The sequence below is a fragment of the Canis lupus genome, chromosome 12, assembly GCF_048164855.1.
Source record: "Canis lupus baileyi chromosome 12, mCanLup2.hap1, whole genome shotgun sequence".
NCBI lineage: Eukaryota > Metazoa > Chordata > Mammalia > Carnivora > Canidae > Canis > Canis lupus.
Window position 1 is genome coordinate 61,638,621 of NC_132849.1, and position 25,441 is coordinate 61,664,061.

The 25,441-nt window shown below is 50.7% G+C and overlaps 1 protein-coding gene across 1 annotated transcript; it reads right to left on the minus strand.

Annotated features, from left to right (window-relative positions):
- Positions 1-4,557: 4,557 nt before the first annotated feature.
- On the minus strand, positions 4,558-7,796 carry SOX11 (SRY-box transcription factor 11). The gene is made up of 2 exons (XM_072771215.1): positions 6,534-7,796; positions 4,558-6,467 (listed from the first exon to the last, which is right to left on the minus strand). Exons 1-2 carry the CDS (start codon positions 7,664-7,666, stop codon positions 6,182-6,184), a joined length of 1,419 nt encoding a protein of 472 aa, XP_072627316.1. The 5' UTR covers positions 7,667-7,796; the 3' UTR covers positions 4,558-6,181.
- Between the last annotated feature and the right edge of the window lie 17,645 nt (positions 7,797-25,441).

Below are 25,441 nucleotides of genomic sequence, written 5' to 3' on the forward strand. Positions count from 1 at the left end.
ATCAAAATTCTTTCTATGGTATCATCTTATTATTTCCAGTCGCTCTTTCTTTTCTCAAAGAGGGAATGTAATCCATCTAATAAAATAACATAAACATCAACGTCCCTTCAAGGACCCTAGAGTAAATATTTCCTACGCATTTTCAGACTTTTTGTCATATTGCTTTGTCATTTTTCACAGCACAGAAAACCCACGTCTATGTGACTACATAAAAGAAGTTTGATCAAACCATGACAAGGAAGCCTCCACGTACGCACATCCAGGGTGTTTCAATTCCTCAACTGCTCATGTGAAACCACGTGGTCAACTCCGTCCTATTGCTTTCAGCGGTTTGTTTTCTCGACGGAGAGATTCTCTGTTTGCAACCACAGGCAACCAGAAGTTTCCAAGTCATTTAGAACAGTCCTATCTGTGCACTGGCAGAGGTATTGAATCTTTTAAGAGTATCTCTACCCAATAAAATTATTACTTTTATACATGGAACAGTATGAACTTATGTTTCCCTTTGTAAGCCATTTTATACTTTCTGCACTTTTGTGCTTTTATTGAGTATAAAAATAGGTCTCCTTTAAAATTCTGTTTAAGTTCACTAAAAAACTACTTGTTTGTGAAATTCTCTTATAAACTCACTGCATCCACATGGAATAGATAAAACTAATTAGGCAGCTAATGGATATAGGTAGTGTTAAAAAAGAAAGAAAAGAAAAGAAAAGAAAAGAAAAGAAAAGAAAAGAAAAGAAAAGCCTCAATGGAAAAATAAAAATAAAGCTTCAATGGGGGGAAAAAAAAGGTATGTTAAGATTCAAGAAAAAAGAAAAGCCAGCAGCAAAGTAAAATGCAAAAAGAGTGGAGTTTAGAAAATTTTGTTTAATCTTTATTGTGAATGAAAAAAAAAAAAAAAAAAACAACAACATGGGCTCGGCACAAGGGGGCAAAAACCAAAAGCCAAAACCGACAGACCAAAAAACCCAAACCAAGCGAAAAACAACTGAGTTCTTATCAAAGAGCAGAATTTGCCGGATCATCAAATAAAAGGGGATATGGCAGAAAGAGTGAAATAAATGAACAGTGAGAAAGAAGCAATAATTAAAAGAAGCCCAATCTCTGAGAAGCATGTGCAAGAATCATTGCATGGAGACAGTTACTTTGGGAACTCATGAACTCCTGTGTTGGGTTACATAAGGCTCAGACTCGGTACCCTCACAGGCCTAGGCTATACAAAGGGTATTTGAAACTGACATTCCTAATGGAAATTTTATAAAATTTGGCCCTTAGAATAACTGAGAAATATCCTGAAAAAATCTTCCCTGAAACTGTAATAAAGAAGGTTTCTTATCTACTGATAAAATCGACAACTCAGTAAACTATTTTTTGCTGGTCATCCTACATTTAAAAAAAAAAAAAAGCACAAATATATTTGCCTCAGAAATCTGTTAAAAGCAGGGGACCACGCGGTAAAAGAGTATAAAGATTCTATAAATGGGGAGAGTCCAAGAAAACCTCTCTCCAAAGTGTCCACAAGGATACATATGCCCATTGGAAGAAAAAGTAAGAATATACATATTATTAATCATCCAGAGAATAAAAAAGTTAAGATTGATATAATATATTTATATTGAATGACTACTTTAAAATAGAGCAACTTATTTGCTTTATTTCTCAGATTCCTTAGGCAAAAGTCACTTAAGTTCTGAAGTGAAAAAGAAATGTGCATTTGTTTTACTGGACCGATAACCGATAGCAAATGAGGATGGTTTCAACTCCCAGAGAAGAGAAAGGTTAAAAGTTTTGCCTTTCGAGCCTTTCTCTTTTTCAAAAATTAAAAATAAAATAACATAAAAACAACTAAATCCTCCTGACTGCTATATGCATGCATATTTAAATCACTTCCCCTCGATTAACATTACAAAGAAACATCTCTGCCCAAAAGGGTTGTAATGATTTTCTTCTAGCTAAAGGATAATCATTCTACAAATAATTTGCCCTGTGACTGTAGTCATTCATAACATACGTAATATTTGCAAAGCACAGTTTAAATACACTGCCTTTTATTAGCGTTATTTATTTTTTCTTAATAAAAGGGATGCATCTCGGAGTGTAAGAACTGGAAGATTATTTCCACAGTTTAAAGAATTAATAAGAGAATGCTGGTTTAGGTCTTAAAGTTGGAAATCTTACCAAAATGCCATCATCAAAGTCTGTGAACTAGTTATAAACAGCAGGATACCCACTGGCTAGGCTGTGGCGCTCTCAGCGCCCACCCCCCACCCCCATGTTACCATTTTAAGATATTCTGTCCATGTTTAGTTAAAAATAAGACTTACTTAAGAGACAAAAAAAAAAAATGCAATTAAACTTTTATTGAAGACTATCCAGTGGCAAGAATACCTGTGTATTATATTATGTTTTAGACATTCAATAAAGGATTCATTAAGAATGATTTTCACAATGCATTCATCAAAACAGCCTTAAATATGGTTAAAAGCGCATCCAAGCGCTGTCCTGAGTTCTAACAGATTTTTAATTTAGATCGCTGACCACCTATTTTTCCTGTATTTTACTCTCAAGAACTTAGCTACAGAGCCTTTTTAAAATCATCATCATCATCATTATTATTATCATTAAATCAAGACTATTTGTTTCCATTCCGAGGCCAATTATGTTACTAATTTACCTAAAGTTTCTACCTCACCACCACAAAAAAAAAAAGCCCAAGATTCATCTATGATCAAAACATAAAATACATGCAAAGTTTTCAGATTTTCAAAATACATAGACTCAGTCTTAAAAATGGGTTTGTGTTTTCAACAAGTTTCAGAACTGCAGCAGAGGGCCGCCACGTAAAACCACCAGCACAGAGAACTGTCAATTGTAAACCGCTGGTTCAATTATTCGTGGCTCAAATAAATGTCCGACCAATGACTACATTAGTCTATCATTTTGAAAGGAAAAAAAAACAAAAAACAAAAAAACAAAAACAAAACAAAAAAAGAAGGTAAACAACTTCAGAAATCCAGTTCCAAACTGAGAACCTTGTTAACACCATCAGCCCTTTCTTTTCCCAAGTGTACTACTGAAATCAGATGGTTCATCGAAAGGAAAAAGCCACAGAAATCCGTCCCTCTGTAGCAAAAGCTGGTTGGCTTCGCATCCCAGGGCTGGGGGCTGGGGTGGAGGCCGGGGGGAGGCGGGGGGAGGCCTGGGGAGGTAGGAAGGAGGCCGGGGGAGGTCCGGGGAGGCAGACGGGGGCAGGGGAGGCCGGAGAGAGGTCCGGGGGGAGGTCCGGGGAGGCAGGAGAAGGCAGGGGGAGGCCGGGGGAAGTAGGAAGGAGGCCAGGGGAGGCCGGGGGAGGCCGGGGGGAGGGCAGGGGAGGCCGGGGAGAGGTCCGGGGGGAGGTCCGGGGAGGCCGCAGCTCCAGCGCCCGGGAGGGCGAGCCCCGGGAGGCGGGAGGGGAGGCAGGGAGGGTGCGGGCCCCGTGGCCTGGCCGTTCCCGGAGGGCTGCGGCCGCCCGCACCGGGTCTCGCCAAATCTCGGGAAACATGGAGGCCGGGCCTCGGTAAATCAAGTCAGTAGGTCAGAAGAGGGGCGGTGGAGGCTCTGCTCGGAGTGTCAAGGAGCCGCCGAAAGCCGCCCCCCCCCCCTCCGCCCCCGGGGCGCCGCAGCCGCAGCCGCAGCCGCAGCCCGGAGGTGGGGCCGCAGGGCGGGCGCGGCCCCGGGGCAGGAGGGGTCGGGCGCGCGGGGCGGGGGGGCCCGGGGAGATCGGGGGGCCCCACCCCGAGGCCGGGGAGCGCCCCGGGGAGGCGGCGGGGAAGGCGCAGAGCCGGAGGCCGAACCGCCTTCCCGGGGCCGAGTTCCGGGCCAACCGGGCGCCGGCGAGCACGAGGCCCCCCTCCCCGCGCCCCCCGGCGCCCCCCGGCGCCCCCCGGAGCCCCCCGGCGCGGCGCCCTGCCCCTCCCGTCGCCCCCGACCCCGGCCCTCTCGCCGCGCGGCCCCCGCGTCCACCTCGGCGCGCGCGGAGAAGCGGGGAGCGGGGTCCGGGGAAGGATGCGCCCCCGGAGCCGGCGCCCCCCCCCCCCCCCAGGGCGAGCGGCGGGGTCGGCGCGCCCCGAGCGCAGGCTGCCCAGGGCGGTCACCGCGACGCGCAGCGGGGGCGCAGCCGGGCGCACGGAGCGCACCGCCCGCGGACCCCGGACCCCGACCCCTCGGCCCGGAGGGTGGGGAGGGACGGGGAGTGGTGGAGGAGGTGAGAGAGGAAACGGGGGGAGGGAGGGCGGAAAGCAAAGGATCCTCCTCCCTCCTTTTCCAGAAGTAGCCGCGGAAGGCGGAGGAGAAAGACCCGGGCCTGCCTCTGCGACGCTTCGCAGCCTGACCCCCGCCTCCCGCCCGCGCACACAACAGCCTCGCCACTGCGCTGCGACCCCAGGACCTCCAGTTTGACTTCTATAGAGACTATTGGCGATGCGAGTTTCTATCAGTTCCAGCTGATTTATTAAAATTGTCAAGATACAGACTTCCAGCACAAAAAAAAAAAAAAAAAAAAAAAAACAGGCAATGATGTCGACAGTGCATTGAGTCTGCTTTGCCACCATTTGCTACAAAATATGCAGATGGTCTGTACTTTATTTAGATTATATTGCACAAAATGAGAAACTTTTTAAACTATGTGCCTTTTTTTCTTTTTTTTTTCTTTTTTTTTTTGCTAAAAATCGAGAATCCAGTTTCAAACCTTCCATCTGGGGCCCCATCCACATATCACAGCGTATGAGATACATAAAGTCCTAGTATAGTACAGTACATATACAATCTTTAAACTAAGATAACAGCTCTGAGGTCTATATCACCATTTTCAATAAATCTTTACCTACAAATATTGAACAAATCTCTACTATAGCTGTACAAAAAAAAGTTTGCTTTTTTTTTTTTTTAAACCACAAGGCCTTTAGATGCAAGGATTATTTAAAAATTTTAATCCTTTTTAAACCAGGACATCACGTACCAACATACTTGCATGCTAAAAAAAACAGAGGAAAAAAAGAAATCAAAAGGGAAGAAGTGCCTGAAAGTCTTACTGAAAAAACACAGCAAGAATGTTCCCTTTTCACTGTACAAAAATACGCCTGAAAATATATTAATTTTTAAAAAAGACTGAGGTCTGTTATGTATCAAAAATGTTTCAATACCTTTTGTACTGAGGTCTAGGCTGTCTGGTATTCAATCAAGGAGGTATAAGGGAACAAGTTACAAAAAAAAAGTTGGCAAGTAGAAATCACATTTGTAAAACCATAAACAATTTGATCTGAAAAGTAAACTCTGATCTTAAGTCAGTTCACAGTTTTTTTTTTTTTTTTTTGTGAGCGTTTGTACAGTCTGCATTTTTTCAAGCTCCCTGCAGTTTTGTTAAGAATCGGATGCATAGAAGACATCAGTTTTCTCCCTCCAAAAAAATAAAATAAAATAAAAAAAGTTGCAATGGTCCCTTTTTTGTTTTTGTGTTTGTTTGTTTTTTTAAAAAAAATCACCAGTTCTTTAAGATCTCTTAAGGGAAAAAAAAAAAAAAAAAAAAAAGGAATCTCCAACCAACTCCCTAGCGTAACGGTTGTGCTGCCAAAAGGTCCTCTGCAGACGTCTTCCAGACTTCAAAGACCGACAGGCTTCAAACAGCGCCTTCCGGAGCGGGTCCTCCCTCCCCTCCCCCGCCCTGTCCCCTCCGCCTTTGTTGCAATCACGAATTTCAGGAAAAAGAAATAGTAATTACAAAAACACATTTGGGGAGGGGTGGGGGGGTGGGGGGATGGGGAATCACAACTCCAGACTAGGTATGCAACTACCTTGAGACACGATAAGGGAAGGGAGGGGAGCAAAAAAAAAAGAAAAAAAGAAAAAAAAAAAAAAAAAAAAGGACAGGAAAAATGTTTTAAAACTACTCATTTCACTTTTAACTCCACCGAAATTTCCATCATCGTTTTCCAATTTCTTTGTGTCACGACATCATATCAAGATCAGCATCTTCTGGTCTCCCCTCCACCCTACCACCACCACCACCATCATCGACACCATCATCGACACCACCATCATCATCATCATCATCATCATCATCATCGCCACCACCACGACTTCCTCCCGAGGAGCCCCGCTCTGCACCCCGCGGAGAGAAGGAGCGAGAAGCCGGGGGCGGCCCCGCTCAATACGTGAACACCAGGTCGGAGAAGTTCGCCTCCAGCCAGTCCCCCGCGATCATCTCGCTGAGCTCGGGCGTGCAGTAGTCGGGGAACTCGAAGTGGGAGCCCAGGCTGCCCTCGCTGAACGAATCCAAATCCTTATCCACCAGAGACAGGGACAGGTTCCCGGCCGCCGCGCCGCCCCCCAGCTGCTGCTCGCCCGCGCTGTGCGCGCCCTGGGAGAAATTCAAGCTCAGGTCGAACATGAGGTCGTCGGCGTCCTCGCCGCCGCTGCTGCTGCTGCTGCTGCTGCTGCCGCCGCCGCCGCCGCCGCCGCCGCCTCCGCTGCTGCCCGGGCCGCCGCCGCCGCCGGACGAGGACGACGACGACGAGGTGGACACGGAGCGCGAGGACGCGGGCGACAGCGCGGGCTGCGCGAGCGGCGGCGGGTGCTGCTTGGTGATGTTCTTGAAGCTGTAGTAGAGGCGGCTGCCGCCCCCCGCGCCCGCGCCCGCGCCCCCCGCCGCGCCGGCCCGCACCTCGTCGTACAGGCTCGCGCCCTCGGGGGACTCGGCGGCGCTGCTCAGCGTGGGGCTGGCCGGCACCTTGGCGACGTTGTAGCGTCTGAGCAGCGGCGGCGCCTGCTGGCCCGGCGGCTGCAGGAGCTGCTGGTGCGGCGGCTCGTCGTCGTCCTCGTCCGCCTCCTGCTTGATGCGCAGCTGCAGCTCGTCGTCGTCCTCGTCGTCCTCGTCGTCCTCGTCCAGGAACACGCACTTGACCGTCTTGCCCGCGCCCCCGCCGCCCGCGCCGCCCACGCGCAGGGCGCCCAGCACGTACTCGTCGGCCGCGCCGCCCAGCTCCCCGGGCTGCGCCGCCTTGCCCGCGCCCGCGCCCGCGCCCGCGCCCGCGCCCGCCTTGGCGCCGCCGGCCGCGGGGGCCGCGGGGGCCGCGGGGGCCTTGGGCTTGCCGCACTTCTTGCCGGAGCCCTTGGAGGTCTTGGCGCCGCCCGCGCCGCCGCCGCCGCCCGCGCCCGCGCCCGCGCCGCCCCCGCCGCCGCCGCCGCCGCCGCCGCCGCCGCCCGCCGCGCTCTTCTCGGGGCTCTGGCCGGCGCTGGGCTTCGCCGACGGGTCCATCTTGGGCTTTTTCCGGGGCCGGTACTTGTAGTCGGGGTAGTCGGCCATGTGCTTGAGCCGCAGCCGCTCCGCCTCCCGGATGAACGGGATCTTCTCGCTGTCCTTGAGCATTTTCCACCGCTTGCCCAGCCTCTTGGAGATCTCGGCGTTGTGCATGTCCGGGGACTGCTCCATGATCTTCCTGCGCTCGATCTTGGACCACACCATGAACGCGTTCATCGGCCGCTTGATGTGGCCCGACGCCGTCTTGCACCAGTCCGGGTCGCTCTCGTCCAGGGCCACCGGGCTGCAAGCCATGAATTCGCCCTCCTCCGTGTCCAGCGCCTCCCGGGGCAGGTTGCTCTCCGCTTCCAAGCTCTCCGCCTGCTGCACCATGATCCGCCGCGGGGCTGGGCGCTCCAACCCGGGCCGCTCGGTCTCGTGCGGAGGTCCCCCTCCCCCTCTCGCCCCTCCACCTTCCCGGGCAAGTTGCAAAGTCCTCGGTACCCCGCGTCCGCGGCTCCCCCCCTCCCCCCCGCCCCCCCTTCCAGGCTGCACACAGCGGCTGCGGCGGCGGCGGCGGCGGCGGCGGCGGCGGCGGCCGCCCGCGCGCGGGAAGCTGCGGCCGCGACCGGAGAGGCGGCGGCGGCGGCGGCGGCGGCGGCGGTCGGAGCAGCCCGGGACCCCTCTGTGTGTGTCTCTCTCTCTCTTTCTCTCTCTCTCTCCCTCTCTGCTCGGCTGGTGGCTCCCGCCGCAAGCGCCGGACCCCGAGCACTCCCAGGCGCGCGCGCTCCTTCTGCAAAAAGTTGAGGGCTCTCTCCCAACTAGTTATCAGGGTGTCATATGGGTGACATCACTCCCCGGGCCAGCCAATGGCTGCGGGCCGGCTCCGCCCATCTCCCTTTATTAACTCCTCGGCCACGCCCCCTACCCCCCCGCCCTCGGGGCTGCTTTGCAAAGATGGGGGGTGGGGGAGAAGGGGGAGGCACGTCTGGAGATATGTTATTTAAAAAAAAAAAAAAAAAACAAAAAAAAAAACACCCGCGTGCGTGCACAGATGCGCCTCTCCCCGGGATGCTCGCGAGCCGCGGCGAACCGGGCCAGTCCGGGCCGGGGCCCGCACCCCCTTTGTGCCGGGGTCCCCCGGAGCCGCGGACCTGGCGCGCTCGCTGTCCGGGTGCACAGGCTCAGGCTCGGGCTCGGGCTCGGGCGCGCGCGGCGGGGCGGGCGGGGCGGGCGGGTGCGGGCGGGTGCGGCCCGGCGCGCCCCCGGTGGGTGCAGCTGCTTCCCGGAGCCGCGCGCGCCCGAGCCCGCCCGGGGAGCCCGCCGCGCCCGGGTCGACGGAAGGTGGCGCTTTAACACAACGCCTCCCGGGCACGTGGGCTCGCTCCTCGCTCTCCCCCTCGGTCTCTCCTCCTTTTCCCTTTCTCCCTTTTTTTCTAAGGCAAAGAAAGCCATATAAAGCCCGCGCGGCTTCCTTCTCCCCCCGCCCCCGCCCCCACCCCCCGTCTGCATTTTCTGTTTTGTCCCCTTTGCTCCGCAGGTTTTCCATCCTCGGAGGCGCCGGGGCCGCGCGCGTCCCGCCCCAGGCGGAGGCCGGAGTAACGGTCTGGGGGTTTGGCTGGGGCCGGGTCCTCGCGTTCAATCTGGCCACTCCGGAGGCAGGTTCTAAACCGGGTCCCGGGCCCCGCGAGCTCCGGCGCGGCCCCGCCCCCGCGCCCGCCCCGCGCCCTCCCCCTCCCCTCCCCTCCCCCCGCGCCCCGCGTCCCCCTCTTTGTCCCCTCCCCCTCTCTCGGTCCCCGGCGTCCTCCCTCCCGACCCTCTAGCGAGGAGCCCGCACGCCTCCCGGGGCGCGCGCTGTTTTAAGCGAAACGACCCGGACGGAAGAGAAAACGAGGCGCATCCCAACTTCGGAGCCGAGGGGCGCCCGCGTGCGTGCAGAGGTGGGACCGGCCGCTCCGGGACGGCGACCCCCAGGTCGGGCCCGCTTCTGTAAAGCAGCCCCCAAACCCCGGTCGGTCCTGCTGGGCTACTTGGAAACCCGTTTTTGTTTTTGTTTTTGCTTTTGTTTTTGTTTTCTTTGTGTTTCTTTATTTAGTCGCTCTTCCCCCATCCGCGGATATTATGGGTGGGGGTGGGGGGGGAATGAAAAAGCAACCCGCCGCTTCCTATGCATTGTCTGTCGTCATCACTGGCTTCACACCCTCCAGCGCCGGGGAGCTGGCAACTTTGAGCGATTCCCAAGATAACTGCCCAGAGTGTTTCACGAGAGGAGTCAGCCGCTTAGGACTAGTTACGGGACCCCAGCCCTCCTCCTTTCAGGTGCCCTCCCTGCAAATAATACTGCAGCACCCAAGCCTTGCAGTTTTCTGATGTCTTCAATAACGTGAAATGGTACCACGTTTTCGCATGTTTCACAGACCGTGGTATGTGTGATCCATACTCCACCATCGCGGTACCCTCCCCCTCCTTAAGCATCCTAAAGAAAAACACCGCATCCTGCACTTGTGATATTCAGGTCGGTCGTGCTGGCAATTTATTTATTTATTATTATTATTATTATTATTATTATTATTATTATTATTATTTATTTTTTTTTTTTAGAGCCCTCGGAACCAGAGGAATCTGCAGCCACGCATACCGGGTGACCTGAAGTCTGGAGAGGTATGAAACCAGAGGCGGTGTGTGACAATTCATATTGGCTCCCACAAGGCAAGCCCTGAATCGCGTTCCTGGCTCAGCTCACACATTTCCCGGCCATTCCGGCCCCTGGGCACGCCGCAGGGGAGTGGGTGGGTGGAATGGGTGGCTCCACGCTGCTCTTCCCCCAACACCCAGGGACAGATGCATACTCTAGCCAGAAGGCTTGAGAGAATTTAGCTCGGTTGCATTATTTTCATGCAAACTATGAGGGCATCTCGTATTTCAGACTTCGAGAGAGAATGCGTTTTTGAAAAAATCTACAGCCAATTCAATATTTATTTGCCTTTTTCACTCCGTAAGCAAAAAGTCACGTGTGACTTTAGAATGAGAATTAGGGGAGTGCAATATAAAGCTGGAAAAGAATGAGTTTCTTCTTCTAGTGCTATGATCTTCTGGGAGGAAATAGAAGTTAATATTTACCCTTTCAGATAAGAAGCGCAACTTCTGTTCTGAGAAAGATGGGTCATCTTTGGAGAAGAGAAAGCCAGCCAATCCGGGTTGTTTATTAGTTGTGAGGGGGCAGGCGGGGATGATGGGAGGTCACTGTGGCGACTCCAGGGGTCTTTCAGTCAACGCAGGGCAGGGACGGGAGGAGGTCGAGCAGGCATGGAGGCTTGTAAGGAATGTCCTGGAGCAGATTCCTCCTTGTATTCCATAGACAAGGTAAGAACTTTCAGAGAGGATTACCTAGATTGCTATTTTGTAACATGATCTTACCATACCTATTCCATGTTCCAGAATTTATTGAGGATTGGGAGGGGAGGTGGAGGGAAAAGACAACTAAATAACTCATCTGTATACTTTTTCTGTCTGTCTTTCTTTTCCTTTCTAAGGAAAAGTTTTAAAATAAGGAAGTGGGAGGAGGGGTGTTTGAGACCTGCAGGCTTCTCATGGGAACAGTATTAAAAAAAAAAATACATGTTTGCAACATCATTAGTAACCTAGTATTTAAAGGAGTTTTAGGCTAACAAATGGAAAATGTGGCCCTCGGAAAGGATACACATGCCTCCTGAAAGTCTAATTTAGTAAAACGGAAACTCATCTGCTATTTTTAAAACCACTGAATGTGTATCAGGGCTAGGCCTAGGGGTCATCTTTTTTTATAGCCAGTATACCTTTCATATATGTGTGAATACTTCTGTATTTGTAAGCAAGATACCTAATCGTAAACATTGTTGCAGATATAATTCATGCTCAGAGTCTGAAGATTTACATTTGGGCAGAGCCCCAGCTGACTATTTCTATGGTTATTATTGTCTCTTACCAATGATCTTTACAAAGAAGACCCTTCACTTAAAGAACTATTATGGAAGGAGGGTAAGATATTCTAGAAGTCTCTCAAAATTAGGAAAACACCGTCAGGATACATATGAAATGTTCCTTTCCCCTCTGAACAGGAAACGTTTTTGCTAAGCCAATAATGCACTAAAAATATCACGGGGTAAATACTTGACTCATTAAATTGAATTTACCAGTCTTGGATGAGCTCTGACCACACGCACTGCTCCGCGCCTGAGACGCTGGCCCGCAGGACGGTTCTTTCTCGTCTTCTCTCTTGGTCGGCTCTCCCGAAATGAGCGCCTCCACTCGCAGTCCGGCCGCCCCTCTCTGCCTACCTCCGCCTCAGACCTGGACCCGGGGTTTGATCTGTAGATCTCCTGCCTACCTGGGGTCCTCCTTCTCTGTATCTTCCCACGTGGTAACGGGTTTAAACTGAACGCACCTGACTCTCCAGATCCCACTTTACCCTGTTGTTCCCACAGTGCTTTAGGGCCTTGATGTTTTATTCTAGCCACCTAGAACTTTCTATCCTCCTGGTCTTTGCATATTGACCTCCTGCATTGCATTTAAACACAAGTGCAATACTGAGAGGGCTTACTAAGCACCTGCTGCTGCGCCTCCCCTCGACACACAGGCTGCCAACGACTGTCACTACCTGTTGGGTTCATCAGCGCGCGCTTTAAAGTTGCTAAAATAGTCTTGTTGATGTTGTCACTCGTTTATTCTCTCAATTGCCCGGCCAGAGGGTATGCTGCATTAATGCACAGCTGAGGGCCCAGGGCAGGGTCCCTGAAACTTTTATGTATGTATGTATTTATTTATTTGAGATAGAGAGAGAAAGAGGGGCAGAGACACAGGCAGAGGGAGAAGCAGGCTCCATACAGGGAGCCTGATGTGGGACTCGATCCCGGGTCTCCAGGATCACACCCCGGGCTGAAGGCAGGTGCTAAACTGCTGGGCCACCAGGGCTGCCCCTGACCCTGAAACTTTTAAAACATGATTTTAGGGATCCCTGGGTGGCGCAGCGGTTTGGCGCCTGCCTTTGGCCCAGGGCACGATCCTGGAGACCCGGGATCGAGTCCCCACGTCGGGCTCCTGGTGCATGGAGCCTGCTTCTCCCTCTGCCTGGGTCTCTGCCTCTCTCTCTCTGTGACTATTATAAATAAATAAAGATTTAAAAAATTTAAAATAAAAAAAATAAAACATGATTTTACATCATGATGAGCACGCAAGCAATACACATATGAAGCAGAAACCAAAGGTCACAAGTGAATATCTCTTCTTATTAAGTGTAATTCAGACTACTTTCTATTCCATTTCTTAAACAATGTTGGTTAAACCCCACTGATTTCGTCTATTAATGAGACATTATTGAAGTTTGAATAACAGAGGCTTGGGTGTTCTAAGACTCTGAAATAGTTTACCTTGGACTGAAAATGCCAATTCCGGTGTCCGTCCATCCATCCATCCATCCATCCATCCATTCGTTTCCTTCCTTCCTTCCTTCCTTCCTTCCTTCCTTCCTTCCTTCCTTCCTTCCTTCTTTCTTTCCTTCCTTCCCATATTCTTTCTTTCCTCCCTCCCTCATATTTTTTAGTGGATCTCATCACGTAGCCCTTGACCTTTAATAAAAACAAAAGAATCACTCAAACCTACTGCCTCCAAAATTCATGTTTTGTCTCTGTTATTCACATGAGCTATGTATTTTTTTTAAAGACTTTATTTTTTACAGTAGTTTCAGGTACACAGCAAAATTGGGTGGAAAGTACAGAGAAGTCCCATAAATCCCCAGTCCCCATGCACGCACGGCCTGCCCCACTGTGGACACAACCTACCAGAATGCTAAATTAGTGAAAATTTGTGACCCTACATTGACTCATCATAATCACCCACAGCTTATAGTCTACACTGTGGCTCACTCTCGGTGTTGTACACTCCATGGGTTTTGACAAAGGGATAATGATACGCATTTACCATTATCACAAAATGCAGAAGAGTTGCACTGCTCTAAATATCATTTGTGCTCCCCCTAAAAATCACCCCTCCCTACTGCCCCCACCTCCAACAACCCCTGATCTTTCTATTGTCTCCATAGCTGTTATTGTCTTGTCCAGGCTGCCTTATAGTTTGAGCCACGCAGTGTGTAGCCTTTTCAGATTAGCTTCGTTCACTTAGAAATATGTACTGAAGGTTCCTCGAGGTCTTTTCATGGCTTGACAGCTCACTTCTGTGCGTGTGCTGAGTAACATCCCTTTGGGCGGACCACAGCGTATTTATCCGCTCACCTACCAGAGGGCATCTTGGTTGCCTCCAAGTTTTGGCAATTATGAATAAAGCGGCGATAAATGACCATATGAATTTTTTCTCCTGCGAACCTAGGTGTTCAATTCCTTGGGTAAATACCAAGGAGCACAATTGCTGGATCCCATGGTACGAGTATATTTAATTTTGTAAGAAACCAAGGAACTCCCTTCCCATGTGGCGGCACCCCATTTTGCATTCCAGCAGCGATGCCCGAGAGCTGCCGGCACTCGGCGGCCTGGCCAGCACCTGCGCCCTCATCCTCCAGTGCTCAGAATGCCACCTGTACATCATGAGATGCCCACACATGGGATTGCTGTTGCTATTATTTTAACCTTTCTTTGTCCAACGCCTCTAGCAGTTCCTGGCACGCGGTAGGGAGCGGCTCCATAAATGTCCGGTGAGTGAATATGCCTATTTGTTCACACACCCCGGGGAGCTCCAGCAAGTCCCCCACCTGAGTCACCCCAGGATTCCCTGCTGGTTTCTACTATCGCTGCAGGTACTTAGGCTCTTCTCAAGACTATCAGAATTTTCACCACAGACCCTGAGCTGGTTTCCCAGGTCCTGTACCCCCATCAGACTCTTTGCCCCAGCGTGCAGCCTGGCTCTTCGGACTCTATGGGTTCATGTTCAAGGGAGCCCTTCACGCTGGAGCAAAATCCGCTGCCCTCTGCAATGTAGGCAAAGCATGCTTCTACGCTTTCTGCCTCTCCAGCTTTATCTCTCTCACAATTAATAAAAACACAAAGGGGCACAAGGGCTGTGCAGCACAGAGCAGTGGCTTTCAAACTTATGACCGTGACCTGCCATATGAAATACATTTTTACATCATGACCCTGGACGCGCACACTACACACAAGTGAAGCCCAGCTAGTTACAGGAGGGATATTTGTGGCTCCAGATAAAGCTGTTTCACATGTTCACACTGGTCCCATTAGCCCTGCGTTTGTTAGAAGGCAATTGCTTTTGCAATTGAAACAAAATTTATTTTTGTTACACTTACATTAATCAGCTTCAATCTTTTTTTTTTCCCCCCCTTTTCTTTTTGGTGAGAAGCTGCTCTAGAAAAGGCTTTTGTTTGTTGACCGGACACCCAGGGATTTATGATTATCATTATCCTCATTATTATTTATTAAAAAGGTAAATAACCGTTTCCTAAAGCCCCGGTTGGCCATCCTCCTAAGCAGCCCGCTGACTTTCTGCACAGTGCCACCTGCGGCCCCCCTACCTTGTGCCCCAGCGGAGGGGCAGCCAGTGAGGTGGGCTGGAGAGACGGTTCCTGCCTGTTACACATCAACCCTTTGCCATCTGAATGAATGAGAGACAGACATGCTCCAAAAAATGCTGTGTGCACTTCCTCAGCTGGCAGTGTGTAGGGAGGGCAGGGGATGACACCTGTCCTCCCTCCTCAGGGCTGAGGAGGCCACTTCCCCTGGAGGCTCTGCTCCTGTTTTCTATCAGTACCTTCATCTCACACAGTCAAGAAGAGGACGTGTGATTGTGAGCATATGTGTAAGCATGCTTATAAGAATGTAAAGTAGAAAGGAACTGATAGCCAGTTTCGGAAGTACAATGTAAAAATCCACCAAATCTGACTTCTCTACACATAGCTACTGATGTATCTTAATCTCTTCCTTTTTAAAAAGACTTATTTATTTGAGAGAGAGAGAGAGAGAGAGAGAGACAGCATGAGTGGGGTGGGGGGAGGAACAGAGGGCAAGCAAACTCGCTGCTGACTACAGAGCCTGATGCAGGGATCAATCCCAGGGCCCTGAGCTGAAACTGGCATTGTCCCTTGACAGACGGAGCCACCCCAGCCCCCCATCTTAATTTCTTCTTAGAGAAAACATGTTCATCCAGGGTAATGACAGCATCATTACTTTTGGTGATATCCCCCAAGGTGAGGCACCCAGGAGCGTGTGGGTGTCCTGTAGATTTGGGGGGTGAGGTTGGTACAACTGCAGGGGGAAGGTGCCTACGGATGAGCCTGGCCGAGAAGGTGGTCCCCAGAGATGTCAGATGTAGCTCCCCTTCCCCTCAGCCTGCGATGAGGCAACGTCCTAGGAAGGACTCCTTCTGACTCAGCCATGAGCTGTGGCCGGGGCTGCTTCTCTACCTTTCCTACATGAGCCCCGCGCTCCCCCAAGGCTTTCCTCCATTGACGCCTGAGCTTCAGAACCTGCTGCTCTTTTCTTCTGGGGCCCATGCTGGACCCAGCCCCCCTTTGTTCTCCCTCTCCCCACCCCCCAGCTCCCTCCCTCTCTCCCCTCTCTCTCCTCCTCTCTCCTTCTCCCCCCCCCCCCCCAATCTCACTATTTCCCTCTCTCTGTCTCTGTTGCATCTTCTTATGGTCAAAGTAGTACAGATCTTCACTGCTTTTTGCCAAGACAGTTTTATTAGCCGGACCGCCCTTTCAGTACAGGCAGAGCTGTGTGCAGCACCAGCAGTTCCTAAATTCTAAATAACCAAGCAGGGACAAGAAATAGCATGAGCAGAAGCAAACGTGCACAGGGGCAAGTCCACAGCCCCCCTTCCTGTAGAGGGCTTCAGCCTTCCTCTCCAGTCCTGAGTGCCCGTTCTGCTCAGGAGTGAGCGCACTTCCAGCCTTCTCCCTCCAAGTCCTCTGATTCCTAGAAATTCCTGGAGCTCCCGCCGGAGGAGGTTCTGGGAGCACCCGGCCCACTCACTCTGCTGGGCAGCCCAGGAAGGCCGGGCCTGGCTTCTCCAGGTGGGAGCCAGGTGCCTCAGCCTCTGGCAGGCTGAGACCCCGCAGCTCGGGGTTGGGAGCCTTTGCTCCTAGATGGGGTGAAGTCTGGTGAAGGGAAGATGAAGGTGCTGCCTCAGTTGGCCCAAGGGCAGAGCATCAAGCCCGAGAGGACTGTTGTCCAGCCTTAAACTGAACAGAATTGGTCCTATGTTTCCAACCCTGACCCCTTCTTCCCTTCGGATTTCTCCCCTCCAGAGTGGGAGAAGGTCTGTCCTTGCCTGTCCCATCATCGTACTGTGGAAGCAGATAACTTGTCTAGTTTCATGGTTTTGCAACTGGAAAGGAGTTTGCCTCGAATGTCACCCTTCCCTGATCTAGATGATATTTAGATAGGGTTTGGATTTACCGATGATGCTGGGGCAGGCTAGGACTTTGGAGATGTTGGGACAGGATGCGTGTGTTTTGCATAAAGGACATGAATTTTTAGGAGCCAGAAAACTGGAGTGTTGAGACTTGAATTGGGTTTGCCCCCAATTCACACATTTGTGTCCTAATCTCGAGGACTTCAAGATGAGTCTGTATTTGGAGATGAGGACTTTGAGAAAGGAGACAGTTGCTCTGGTGGGTTCTACTTTGAGTTGACTGATGTGATGCTCTTATAAGAAAGGGAAGTTTGGAACAGAGACAGACACACAGGAGAAAAGGTGAAGTGGGGGAAGCTCAGGGTGCAGGTGGAAATGGACGAGCCAGGTAGAGAGACTGGAAAGGACTGTGCCTCCCAGTCCTCAGAGGGACCCGACCTTGTGACACTTGGATTTCTGGACCCGACCCTGTGACACTTTAATTTCTGGCTTCTGGTCTCCAGACTGAAATCATTGTTTACATCAGCCAGTTGTGTGCTACTCTGACACCTGAGCCCCAGAAACCTAACACAGAGGGGGACCAAGAACCATAAAGCCTGCTTCTCTTACACAGCTTCTGAAGAATTTCCCCCATCCGTTGGTTTCTGGACTTTTATTGCACTTCGGCGGTAACGGCAGATAAGGAAAGGTCTCATTGGCCACCGTGTAGCTGGACTTTGTTGCTCTGTTTGTCATAGCTTGGACATCTTATCCCTTTTCAGCTTTGGGGTCTCAGCAAAATTATGAGAACGGGAGAAGACCCATTTAAATTTGTACTCAGGCCAAAGGGCATCCCTTAATTTTTTTTTTTTTAAGATTTTATTTATCTATTCATGAGAGACACAGAGAGAGAGGCAGAGACACAGGCAGAGGAAGAAACAGGCTCCACGCAGGGAGCCTGACATGGGACTCGATCCCAGGTCTCCAGGATCAGGCCCTGAAGGCGGCGCTAAACCGCTGAGCCACCCGGGCTGCCCCGGACACAACGGTTTTTAATCATGTTTCTTGACCACGCTGCCCATGGCCAGCAAAGCTGTCTTTCACCGCACCCCCCTGGCACTTTCTGCTCACCCCTAGGGCAGGACTTCTAGCATGTTCCCCCCTAATCTCCAGGGGGGACATGTCTCCCCAGGGACAGCGAGTTCTGTAAAGCAGGATGAATCTGCGTGCTTCGCTGGCCTATGGAAGACACTTGGGGGGACGGAGTCTAACAGAGAGGAAGGTCCTCTGGGCTATTTATAAAAACTGGTTTCAGTGCTAATCCTCTAGGATACAATGGAGTTACTCTAGCAGGTTTCCCTGGCGTATTTTAGAGACAGGAACAGCTGACAAGTACCAGAAAATTTATGCGAATTCTAGCTTACAAATGTCCTCACCATCACGGTGGGTGGTATAGATCCAATGATAAAAGTAGTATCGCGCCTGAAAGAGAAGACTCTCCTCCGGCTCCTAACTCTGGGAGATGAACAAGGGGTGGTGGAAAGGGAGGTGGGTGGGTGGTGGGGGTGACTGGGTGATGGGCACTGAGGGGGACACTGGATGGGATGAGCACTGGGTGTTATGCTATATGTTGGCAAAATGAACTCAAGTAAAAAAATAAAATAAAAATAAAATTAAAAGAAAGAAGACTCTCCTCCTTGACCGTGCGTTCTCTCAAAGGCAGAGGGTATTCGGTTCCAACATGGCCTGAGCCCCCCCAGCCAGCAGGCCTCCCGGCCCCTAGGAGGCATTCAGATGGACGAGCAAATGAAGAAATGAGGAAGAGGACTCAGAGGTCAGAGTTACTTTGAGAGAGTGGCCAGCGGAGGAAAGAAGAAATTCAAAGAAAGGAAACACTTCTCCTTGGCCAGCTCGTGGTTGGTTTTCTGCCTTACATGGCGACCTGCTCACAGCCCAGGCCACTGTCCTTCATATTTCTTTTTTTTTTTTTTTTATTTTTTTATTTTATGATAGTCACAGAGAGAGAGAGAGAGAGAGGCAGAGACACAGGCAGAGGGAGAAGCAGGCTCCATGCACTGGGAGCCTGATGTGGGATTCGATCCCGGGTCTCCAGGATCGCGCCCTGGGCCAAAGGCAGGCGCCAAACCGCTGCGCCACCCAGGGATCCCTGTCCTTCATATTTCAACAATATTCTTTACGTGGATCTTGTCTTTCACATTTTCATGCAATGCAGTTTGGTGCTTTCAATATCGTACCAATATGTTAGTGAATTCACTCTTAAACCACTTTTGTGTGTGTGTGTGCATGTGTGTGTTTTCTCTTGCCTATGTCTACAGGGATTGCCCTTGAGGTAAAGCCAGTGTAGGACAAGTGTATCATCTTCAGACACATTCTTGCTCTCCATTACTCACGCATTTTCTCGCAACAGAACTCTAACACTTTGGTTCCCTTTCCCTTTCTCCTTCTCCTATGAAACAAAATTCCTGGAGGCCTTGAAATCTGTGAAGATCTACACGAGCTTGTCCACTGCCACTTGTCATTATAGAATCTGAGGGTTTCTTAGACCTCAGGAGTGGGGAACTTGAGGACCTTTCAAAGGAAGCGTCCGTCACCGCATGCAACAGGTGTGCATCTCCAAGGTGAGTCTATAAAGAAGTGGGTCGCCTCAGTAGGGAAATGCAGGGGCCCATCACCCTCCCCACATGGTGCTCCATGGATCCAGGGAACAGGTCCACCCTTGATCTGATTCAGGGTGGAATTCCTATCTTAGAGAGGCCATAGTGATAATTCCACAGGTTTAAAATAGCTTTCTATGCCCCCCTCCCCCCCCCCCCCCCCAGCTAGATGCATGTGTTTTTTTCCTTCAGCTCCCTCAAGCTTTTTCTGGGAGCAATGACAAGTAGTCCACGTGTAGTTAGCACTTTTCCCAGGACGTAACTCTGCCGTTCCTCATACTGGGTGCTGTGCCTCTATTTACCCTCCTATAAGCAGAGAGCAACGAGAGATCTAATGGTATTCTGTGTGAATAAGTGACAGCATGGGTGAAATGTTGGTGTGTGTATTTTTGGTTCCAACAGTTGAAGAATAGGATCTGAGGCATAAAAGGAAAGATATTTATAGTATTTTCTGGTCGTGCATTCACTAGCATAGCTACCTCAGCTGTGGCTTGTGTATCGTGTTAAAGTTAATTACGGCAACACTATTATGCCCGGTACGAAAATGGTTAGCTATTCCGTAGTACATATTCCAATATATGGTAGATGTAAAAACTCCTACTCCACTGACATAAATCACATCTAAAGTTACTTTTATTTTCCAGAAGCGAAATATGAGAAACATGCAACTGCCCCTCCCCCCAAGCGATCCGCCTCAAATCCAAAGACAATGTATGGTGTCCAGATTGCCTACTTAAGAAAACACAGAGGACATATTCTCTCTACAAGGATATTCTTCAGTACCCAGTTGGAACTATGGATTCAAAATTTTGAGTGCTAAATATTTTGCAGTGTACTTCGAGGGTGTCCACACACTGCTTTCTGGGGGCTGCAGAAACAGCATTATGAGCACATCTCTATGCACATTACACCCTGGTGGACACGGAGTGTGCACTGAGAATACTCCGCACACGCAATTTTGATTGAGAAGTTCTGACTTTAAGGCTTGGAATCCCCATTTACTAAATTTATAAACTTAGATCAGACTCATGTACTTGCCCTGTAAGAACCATGGTCTGTCCTTGGGAAAATGGCTCAGTACGTCCCACCTGTCCCTGAAGTTCCTGGGAGGAGGAGCAGCCCTTTATGAAGCTCCTGCATGATTGTGAAGCTCGTGCACAAAAATGGGCCAAGACACTGCAGGAAAGAAAGTATTTTAGCCATCTCTTTCCAGAGACGTGGTATTTTGCCTTCAGAGTCTAGGAAGTCTTTGTCTGAATATCCTCTGGATCGGAGATGGAAAGGAGAGTGAGCAAAATTTAAATCCTGCTTGCCAGCATTACTCTGAGTTTTCTTCATAGGTTAGGGACCTTGCTGAAATTAGACATGAAATTTCCAGAGCACGGCCATCCAGTAGACATAATTGCACGTTTCAGGGTCCTGATGAGGCCGGGAGCAGCAGGGAACGGTATTGGCAAGGCTAACCAGGCTGTTAGTTCCATGGCAATGCGTGCTACTTGAGCCATGCCAACTTTGCTCTTCTGATCGCTCTTGCTATTTATAAAATTTTGCAATGTCAGCTATATTGGGAGTTGACTGCGCATAGGGGGTCATCAGTAAGTGATACAGTGCATGCTAGGATATCTCGTCGATGATTAATTCTGTTATTCAGGCTCTGTGATACCTTCTTCTCCCTTCAACTGAACTTGGGGTCTGAAAAGGAATGATACCAAACAGCATGGCACCTCAATCTCAGAAAAAAAAAATACGCTTCTCTCTTCTCCACCCTCATGTGAGCTGAGAGAGTTCTACCATGAGTGACATTTGTAGGGGGCTCCACCAGGGTATATGATGGAAATTCTGTGTCAGTCCATAAAACCGAGCATGACAACACCCAACTAAAGCTCATGACTTTAGATCAGATACTCAGTCTGGTATTGGATTAACCGCTGTATATTTTATAGCCAGGGTGCTCAAGGCTGTGCTGCTATGAGGAAATCACAATTTGTGCTTAACGGATGCGGTGCCTACAAATTTGTGTCATCCCACTAGGAGCCAGTCCCGTTTGGGATGACTTGATCCTTGCTGATGGCACTCTGAACAAAGCAGGGGGTATTTGTTCGAGAGTCCTGGTTATTTCGCTGCAGAAAACGTATTTCACGCCAAACAAGTAAAGAGAACAATCTTTATGTTTAATATATCACAAATGGCTCATCTCCCATCACTTCATGTCCCTGCATTTTCTGTGAGGGGGTATCCATAGCCTTCAATCATTCATGTACATGCTTATATGTTTAATAGGTATTTATTGAGCACAACCGTGTCTGGCTACTGTGATCAGGCCATTCACAAAGGGCCTGTCTTCTCTCCCGGGCGTGTATTTAATGAGCACATATAACATGCCCCATATTCCAGCACTAGGGATGAAGAGGGGAGGTGGAGATGCTCGTCCTTGCAGAACGCCTGTCCCGTGGGGAGAAAGAGACACGTGCAGGCCCCAGTACCACGTGTCAAGCAAGGAGATGCCTCGTGGAAATACAGTCAACTCTTTTTTAAATAACTTTCTTCTAAGAACCATGTTTGAATATTTTCCACTGCAGTGAGGTAGAGACACACACTCATTTTTAAAGGAAACGTGCTTGGCATTGGTTCCCTTCTGGAAATGTGGAGGTTGTTAAGGAGGGTGGGCAGCGCAGTCTGTCTGAAGGAACCCAGGCCTCGGAGTCCAGGAGACCACGTCCCCTTCCAGGGCCTACTTATTCTCCCCATCTGTCCCGACAGCCTGTGACCAAGGACCCGCAAGGAGTGACACACGTGTATGAGAAGCAAAGCACTCTTGAATCTTTACCTGGAGGGGGACCTGGGGAAGGTGACATATTTGCGTGGAGACTGTTTCCTTGTCCACATGTGGAAGCGAAAAAGTCTTCCTTGTCCACCTCCAGGATTGTTAATAGGCCCACGGCAGTATGGTAAAGTATACGACGACAGGGAAAGTGTCTCTTAATTTCCAGAGGACTCTTACTTATAGTATGTAATTAGCAAGCATGTATGTGTAGGTTTTGCTTTTTAAAAGATTTTATTTTATTTTAGAGAGAGAGCAAGGGAGGAATAGAAGGAGAGAATCTCCAACAGACTTTGCATTGAGTGCAAAGCCCAACATGGGGCTGGATCCCAGGACCCTGAGATCACGACCCTGGTCAAAACCAAGAGTCAGGGGCTTAAGTGACTGAGCCGCCCAGGCGCCCCTGTTTGTATATTTTTAAATGGGTTTCAAAAGAGTGAGGATCTGTGTGGGAAGGTGCACACATGATGCTGAGGACTTTTGCACTCTCCAGGCGTTTTTAACAGAAACATCCAAGCAGGGCCCAGCAGAGTTGTCCAGAGGACCCCCCCTGAGACAGGATAGAGCGGAGAAGGCTGGCGGGAGTCAGTGCAGGGACAGGATGCTGCTGTGTCACCCCATTCCCTGGACGTGTGTGTCCACATCATCCATCACCTGCCATGTCATCCGTCTGGCCTCCACCCGCAGAGGGGGACACCACACCCACCTGCAGGTTCACCCTGAAACCCATCACTCACGCATCTCAGGATGTCGACTGGCTCCCTAACTAAGAAAATTAAGCAAAATAGCTTTTCCTGGCTTTTGAGAATTTTTTTCTGTGAATGTGGACATTGCCTTCAAGAATTACCCTTGCCAGCATTTGCATGTTCGTGTGACTTTAAATCTCAGGCATGTCTTTTCTGAGAACCGAACAACCGCAGGTTCCTACGAGGGGTGGATGACCCATGGGCTCCGAGGGAACAAGGTGGGGGGGAGGTAGCTGTCTGGCTTCGAACTCAAGAGTCCTCTCCACAGGATACACGACAGATATTTCATGTTTGGACAACTCCTGAGCGTAGACGTTCTAGTGTCGTAGACCAGGGCTGGGTAGGAAGATGGTGACCTGCCCGTGATGAAGCGGGCAGTGAGCCCGTGTAGGTCTCTAAGTCATCCACCCTGCACGTTACGACTCCAGCATAGAGATCTTGGTGCGAAGAATCCCGCATGTCATTCAGGATGACGCATTTTGCAGTGAAGGGTTTTAAAAATCCCCCCAGTCCCAGTGGCCTCCATGAAAAGAAGCATCCGGGTGAGACTCTCCCTGAAACAGGGAAGCTTCGTTTGTTAACAGCCCTTAACAAACCCCCTAAAACACAACCGTGTTCTCTATCTTCTGAAAGACCCACAGATTCCACGGCAGCTGCATGGTTAGTTGTGCTTGTTTCAAGGGCGGCGGGCGCACCTTCGTGGATGACACACATGCGGGGTCACCCTGTGCCAGCCTCGGCTCTTGCCCTGCCAGGCCCCACGCTGCGTGTTGGGCTCCAGCCCGGGCAGCCATCGTCCCTCCGAGATGCTGCATCCTGCATCTCCCCAGCCCTCCCCAGTCATCTGCCCGAGCTGCAGCCCTCCGGAGACGCCTCCTTTCTGAACGAGCCAGCTGCCGCCTCCCCAGACTCCCCGAGGGACCTCCTGTGCCGCAGCCCGGGCCACCCTGGGGCCGCGCTCCCGCCCTGGAGTCTCGCAGCCCCGCGCCTCCCTGGCAGCCGCCCTGGCGCGGGCAGGTGCTCGGCTATGGGCGCCGCAGGCACCGGTGGCACTGGTGGCGGGGAGCCAGGTGCTTCATGAGCCTTGGTGCCTCTGGATGCAGGAGGAGCCGGTGGGGAGGGATGCTGAATGGCAGAGCTGGTCTGTGGCCAGGGCTCCCGCGGCCCCTGACACCCACGCAGGGCAACCCTGGGTGCCTGGCCGCCGCGGGTGGTTATGGAGGGCAGGTGTGCCCTGGGCCCGACCCCACGCTGCTGACCCTGCCTCCCCACTCACGGTTTACAGCGTCTCTGTCTCCCCAGGCTGTGCTTTTGCTATTACAGTCTGGTCCCTGACAGCATCGGCACCACTTCTGGCAGCTTCGTGCACAGGTGGCCTCAGGCCTCACCTCAGAGCCCTGGACCTGGAAGCAGCACCCGGATAAGCTCCTGCGCCTCCCAGACTCAGGAGGTTTGTGGTTGTGGCCTTGCCCGAGACCTCTCCGAGGCCCCAACTGTCCCTTGAATCGAGGACAAAATCCTTCCTGTCAGACCAGGGCCTCTAGATTGAGGCCTTGACCTGCCTCTTCTGGTTGAGGCTTTACGGCCGCCCCTGCAGGTGGACCCGCCACCCAGGAATGGCTCCAGAGGGAAAGAAATGATCTTTTCAAATCCTTATCAACTTAGAAATGCACATAAAATAAGAGATTAAAATAAAAACGGGAGAAATTCTGGACAAAGAGGAAATAAGGGTAGAAACCGCCAATGGGGCCGTAGAGAAGCTGGTCCCTGCACTGCATTCCATGAGGCCCGCACGTTAGAGGAAGGGCAGGCATTTGGCTTTGAGTTAGTGAGTAGCCAAAGCCAGAAAGGGAACGTGATCCGTCACAGGATTCCTGGGGTCCAGAGCATAAAAACGAACCAGATGCTTTTCCAGAATGCGCTCTTCTGGGGACTGAGGCACGGGGAGAACTGTTCTCCTGAGATCGCATCATGGAGGACAGTTTTGTGCAGAGTGGCTTCCAGTTTTAGCAAAGCCAGTGTCTTCCTCCAGTGCCCTTCAGTGCGAGGTGTGGGCTCACCGTTTAACTCGTGCAGAAGAGTTAGACAAATCTGATAGGTCAGAACTGGGGGAACCAGGGGACTTGTCCCCAGCTAGGAGGAGCACAGACCATCTGAGCAGCACAGCTGGGTGTCCTCTTTGGAAGTCGCTTCTCTCACGACTCTGATGCCACCTGAGTTTCCACAGAGCTCCCCAGAAAAGGCCGGAAACGCAGGGACTGAGTATTGGTGGCCAGGGTCAGATCGCCCAAATCACTGTGAGCATGTCCCGAATTTCAAACCACGCTTGCCCATCCGATCTTCTCTTCTTGTTGAAATTTTCTGGACTTGATGGACGAAAATAGCAAGACACCAAAACACAACCCCTTCAAAAGACTGACACTTTGATTTCTTTAGGGTGTCAATGGATATTCAGACCTTCCTAAACTGTACAGTATGGGAATGAGAATAAAAGCAGAAAGAGAAATAGGAATTTTCTGGAAAAACATGGAAATAGCAGCCCTTCCACAGATGAATGATGTGGCACATTTAAGAAATGGAATATTATTTGGCC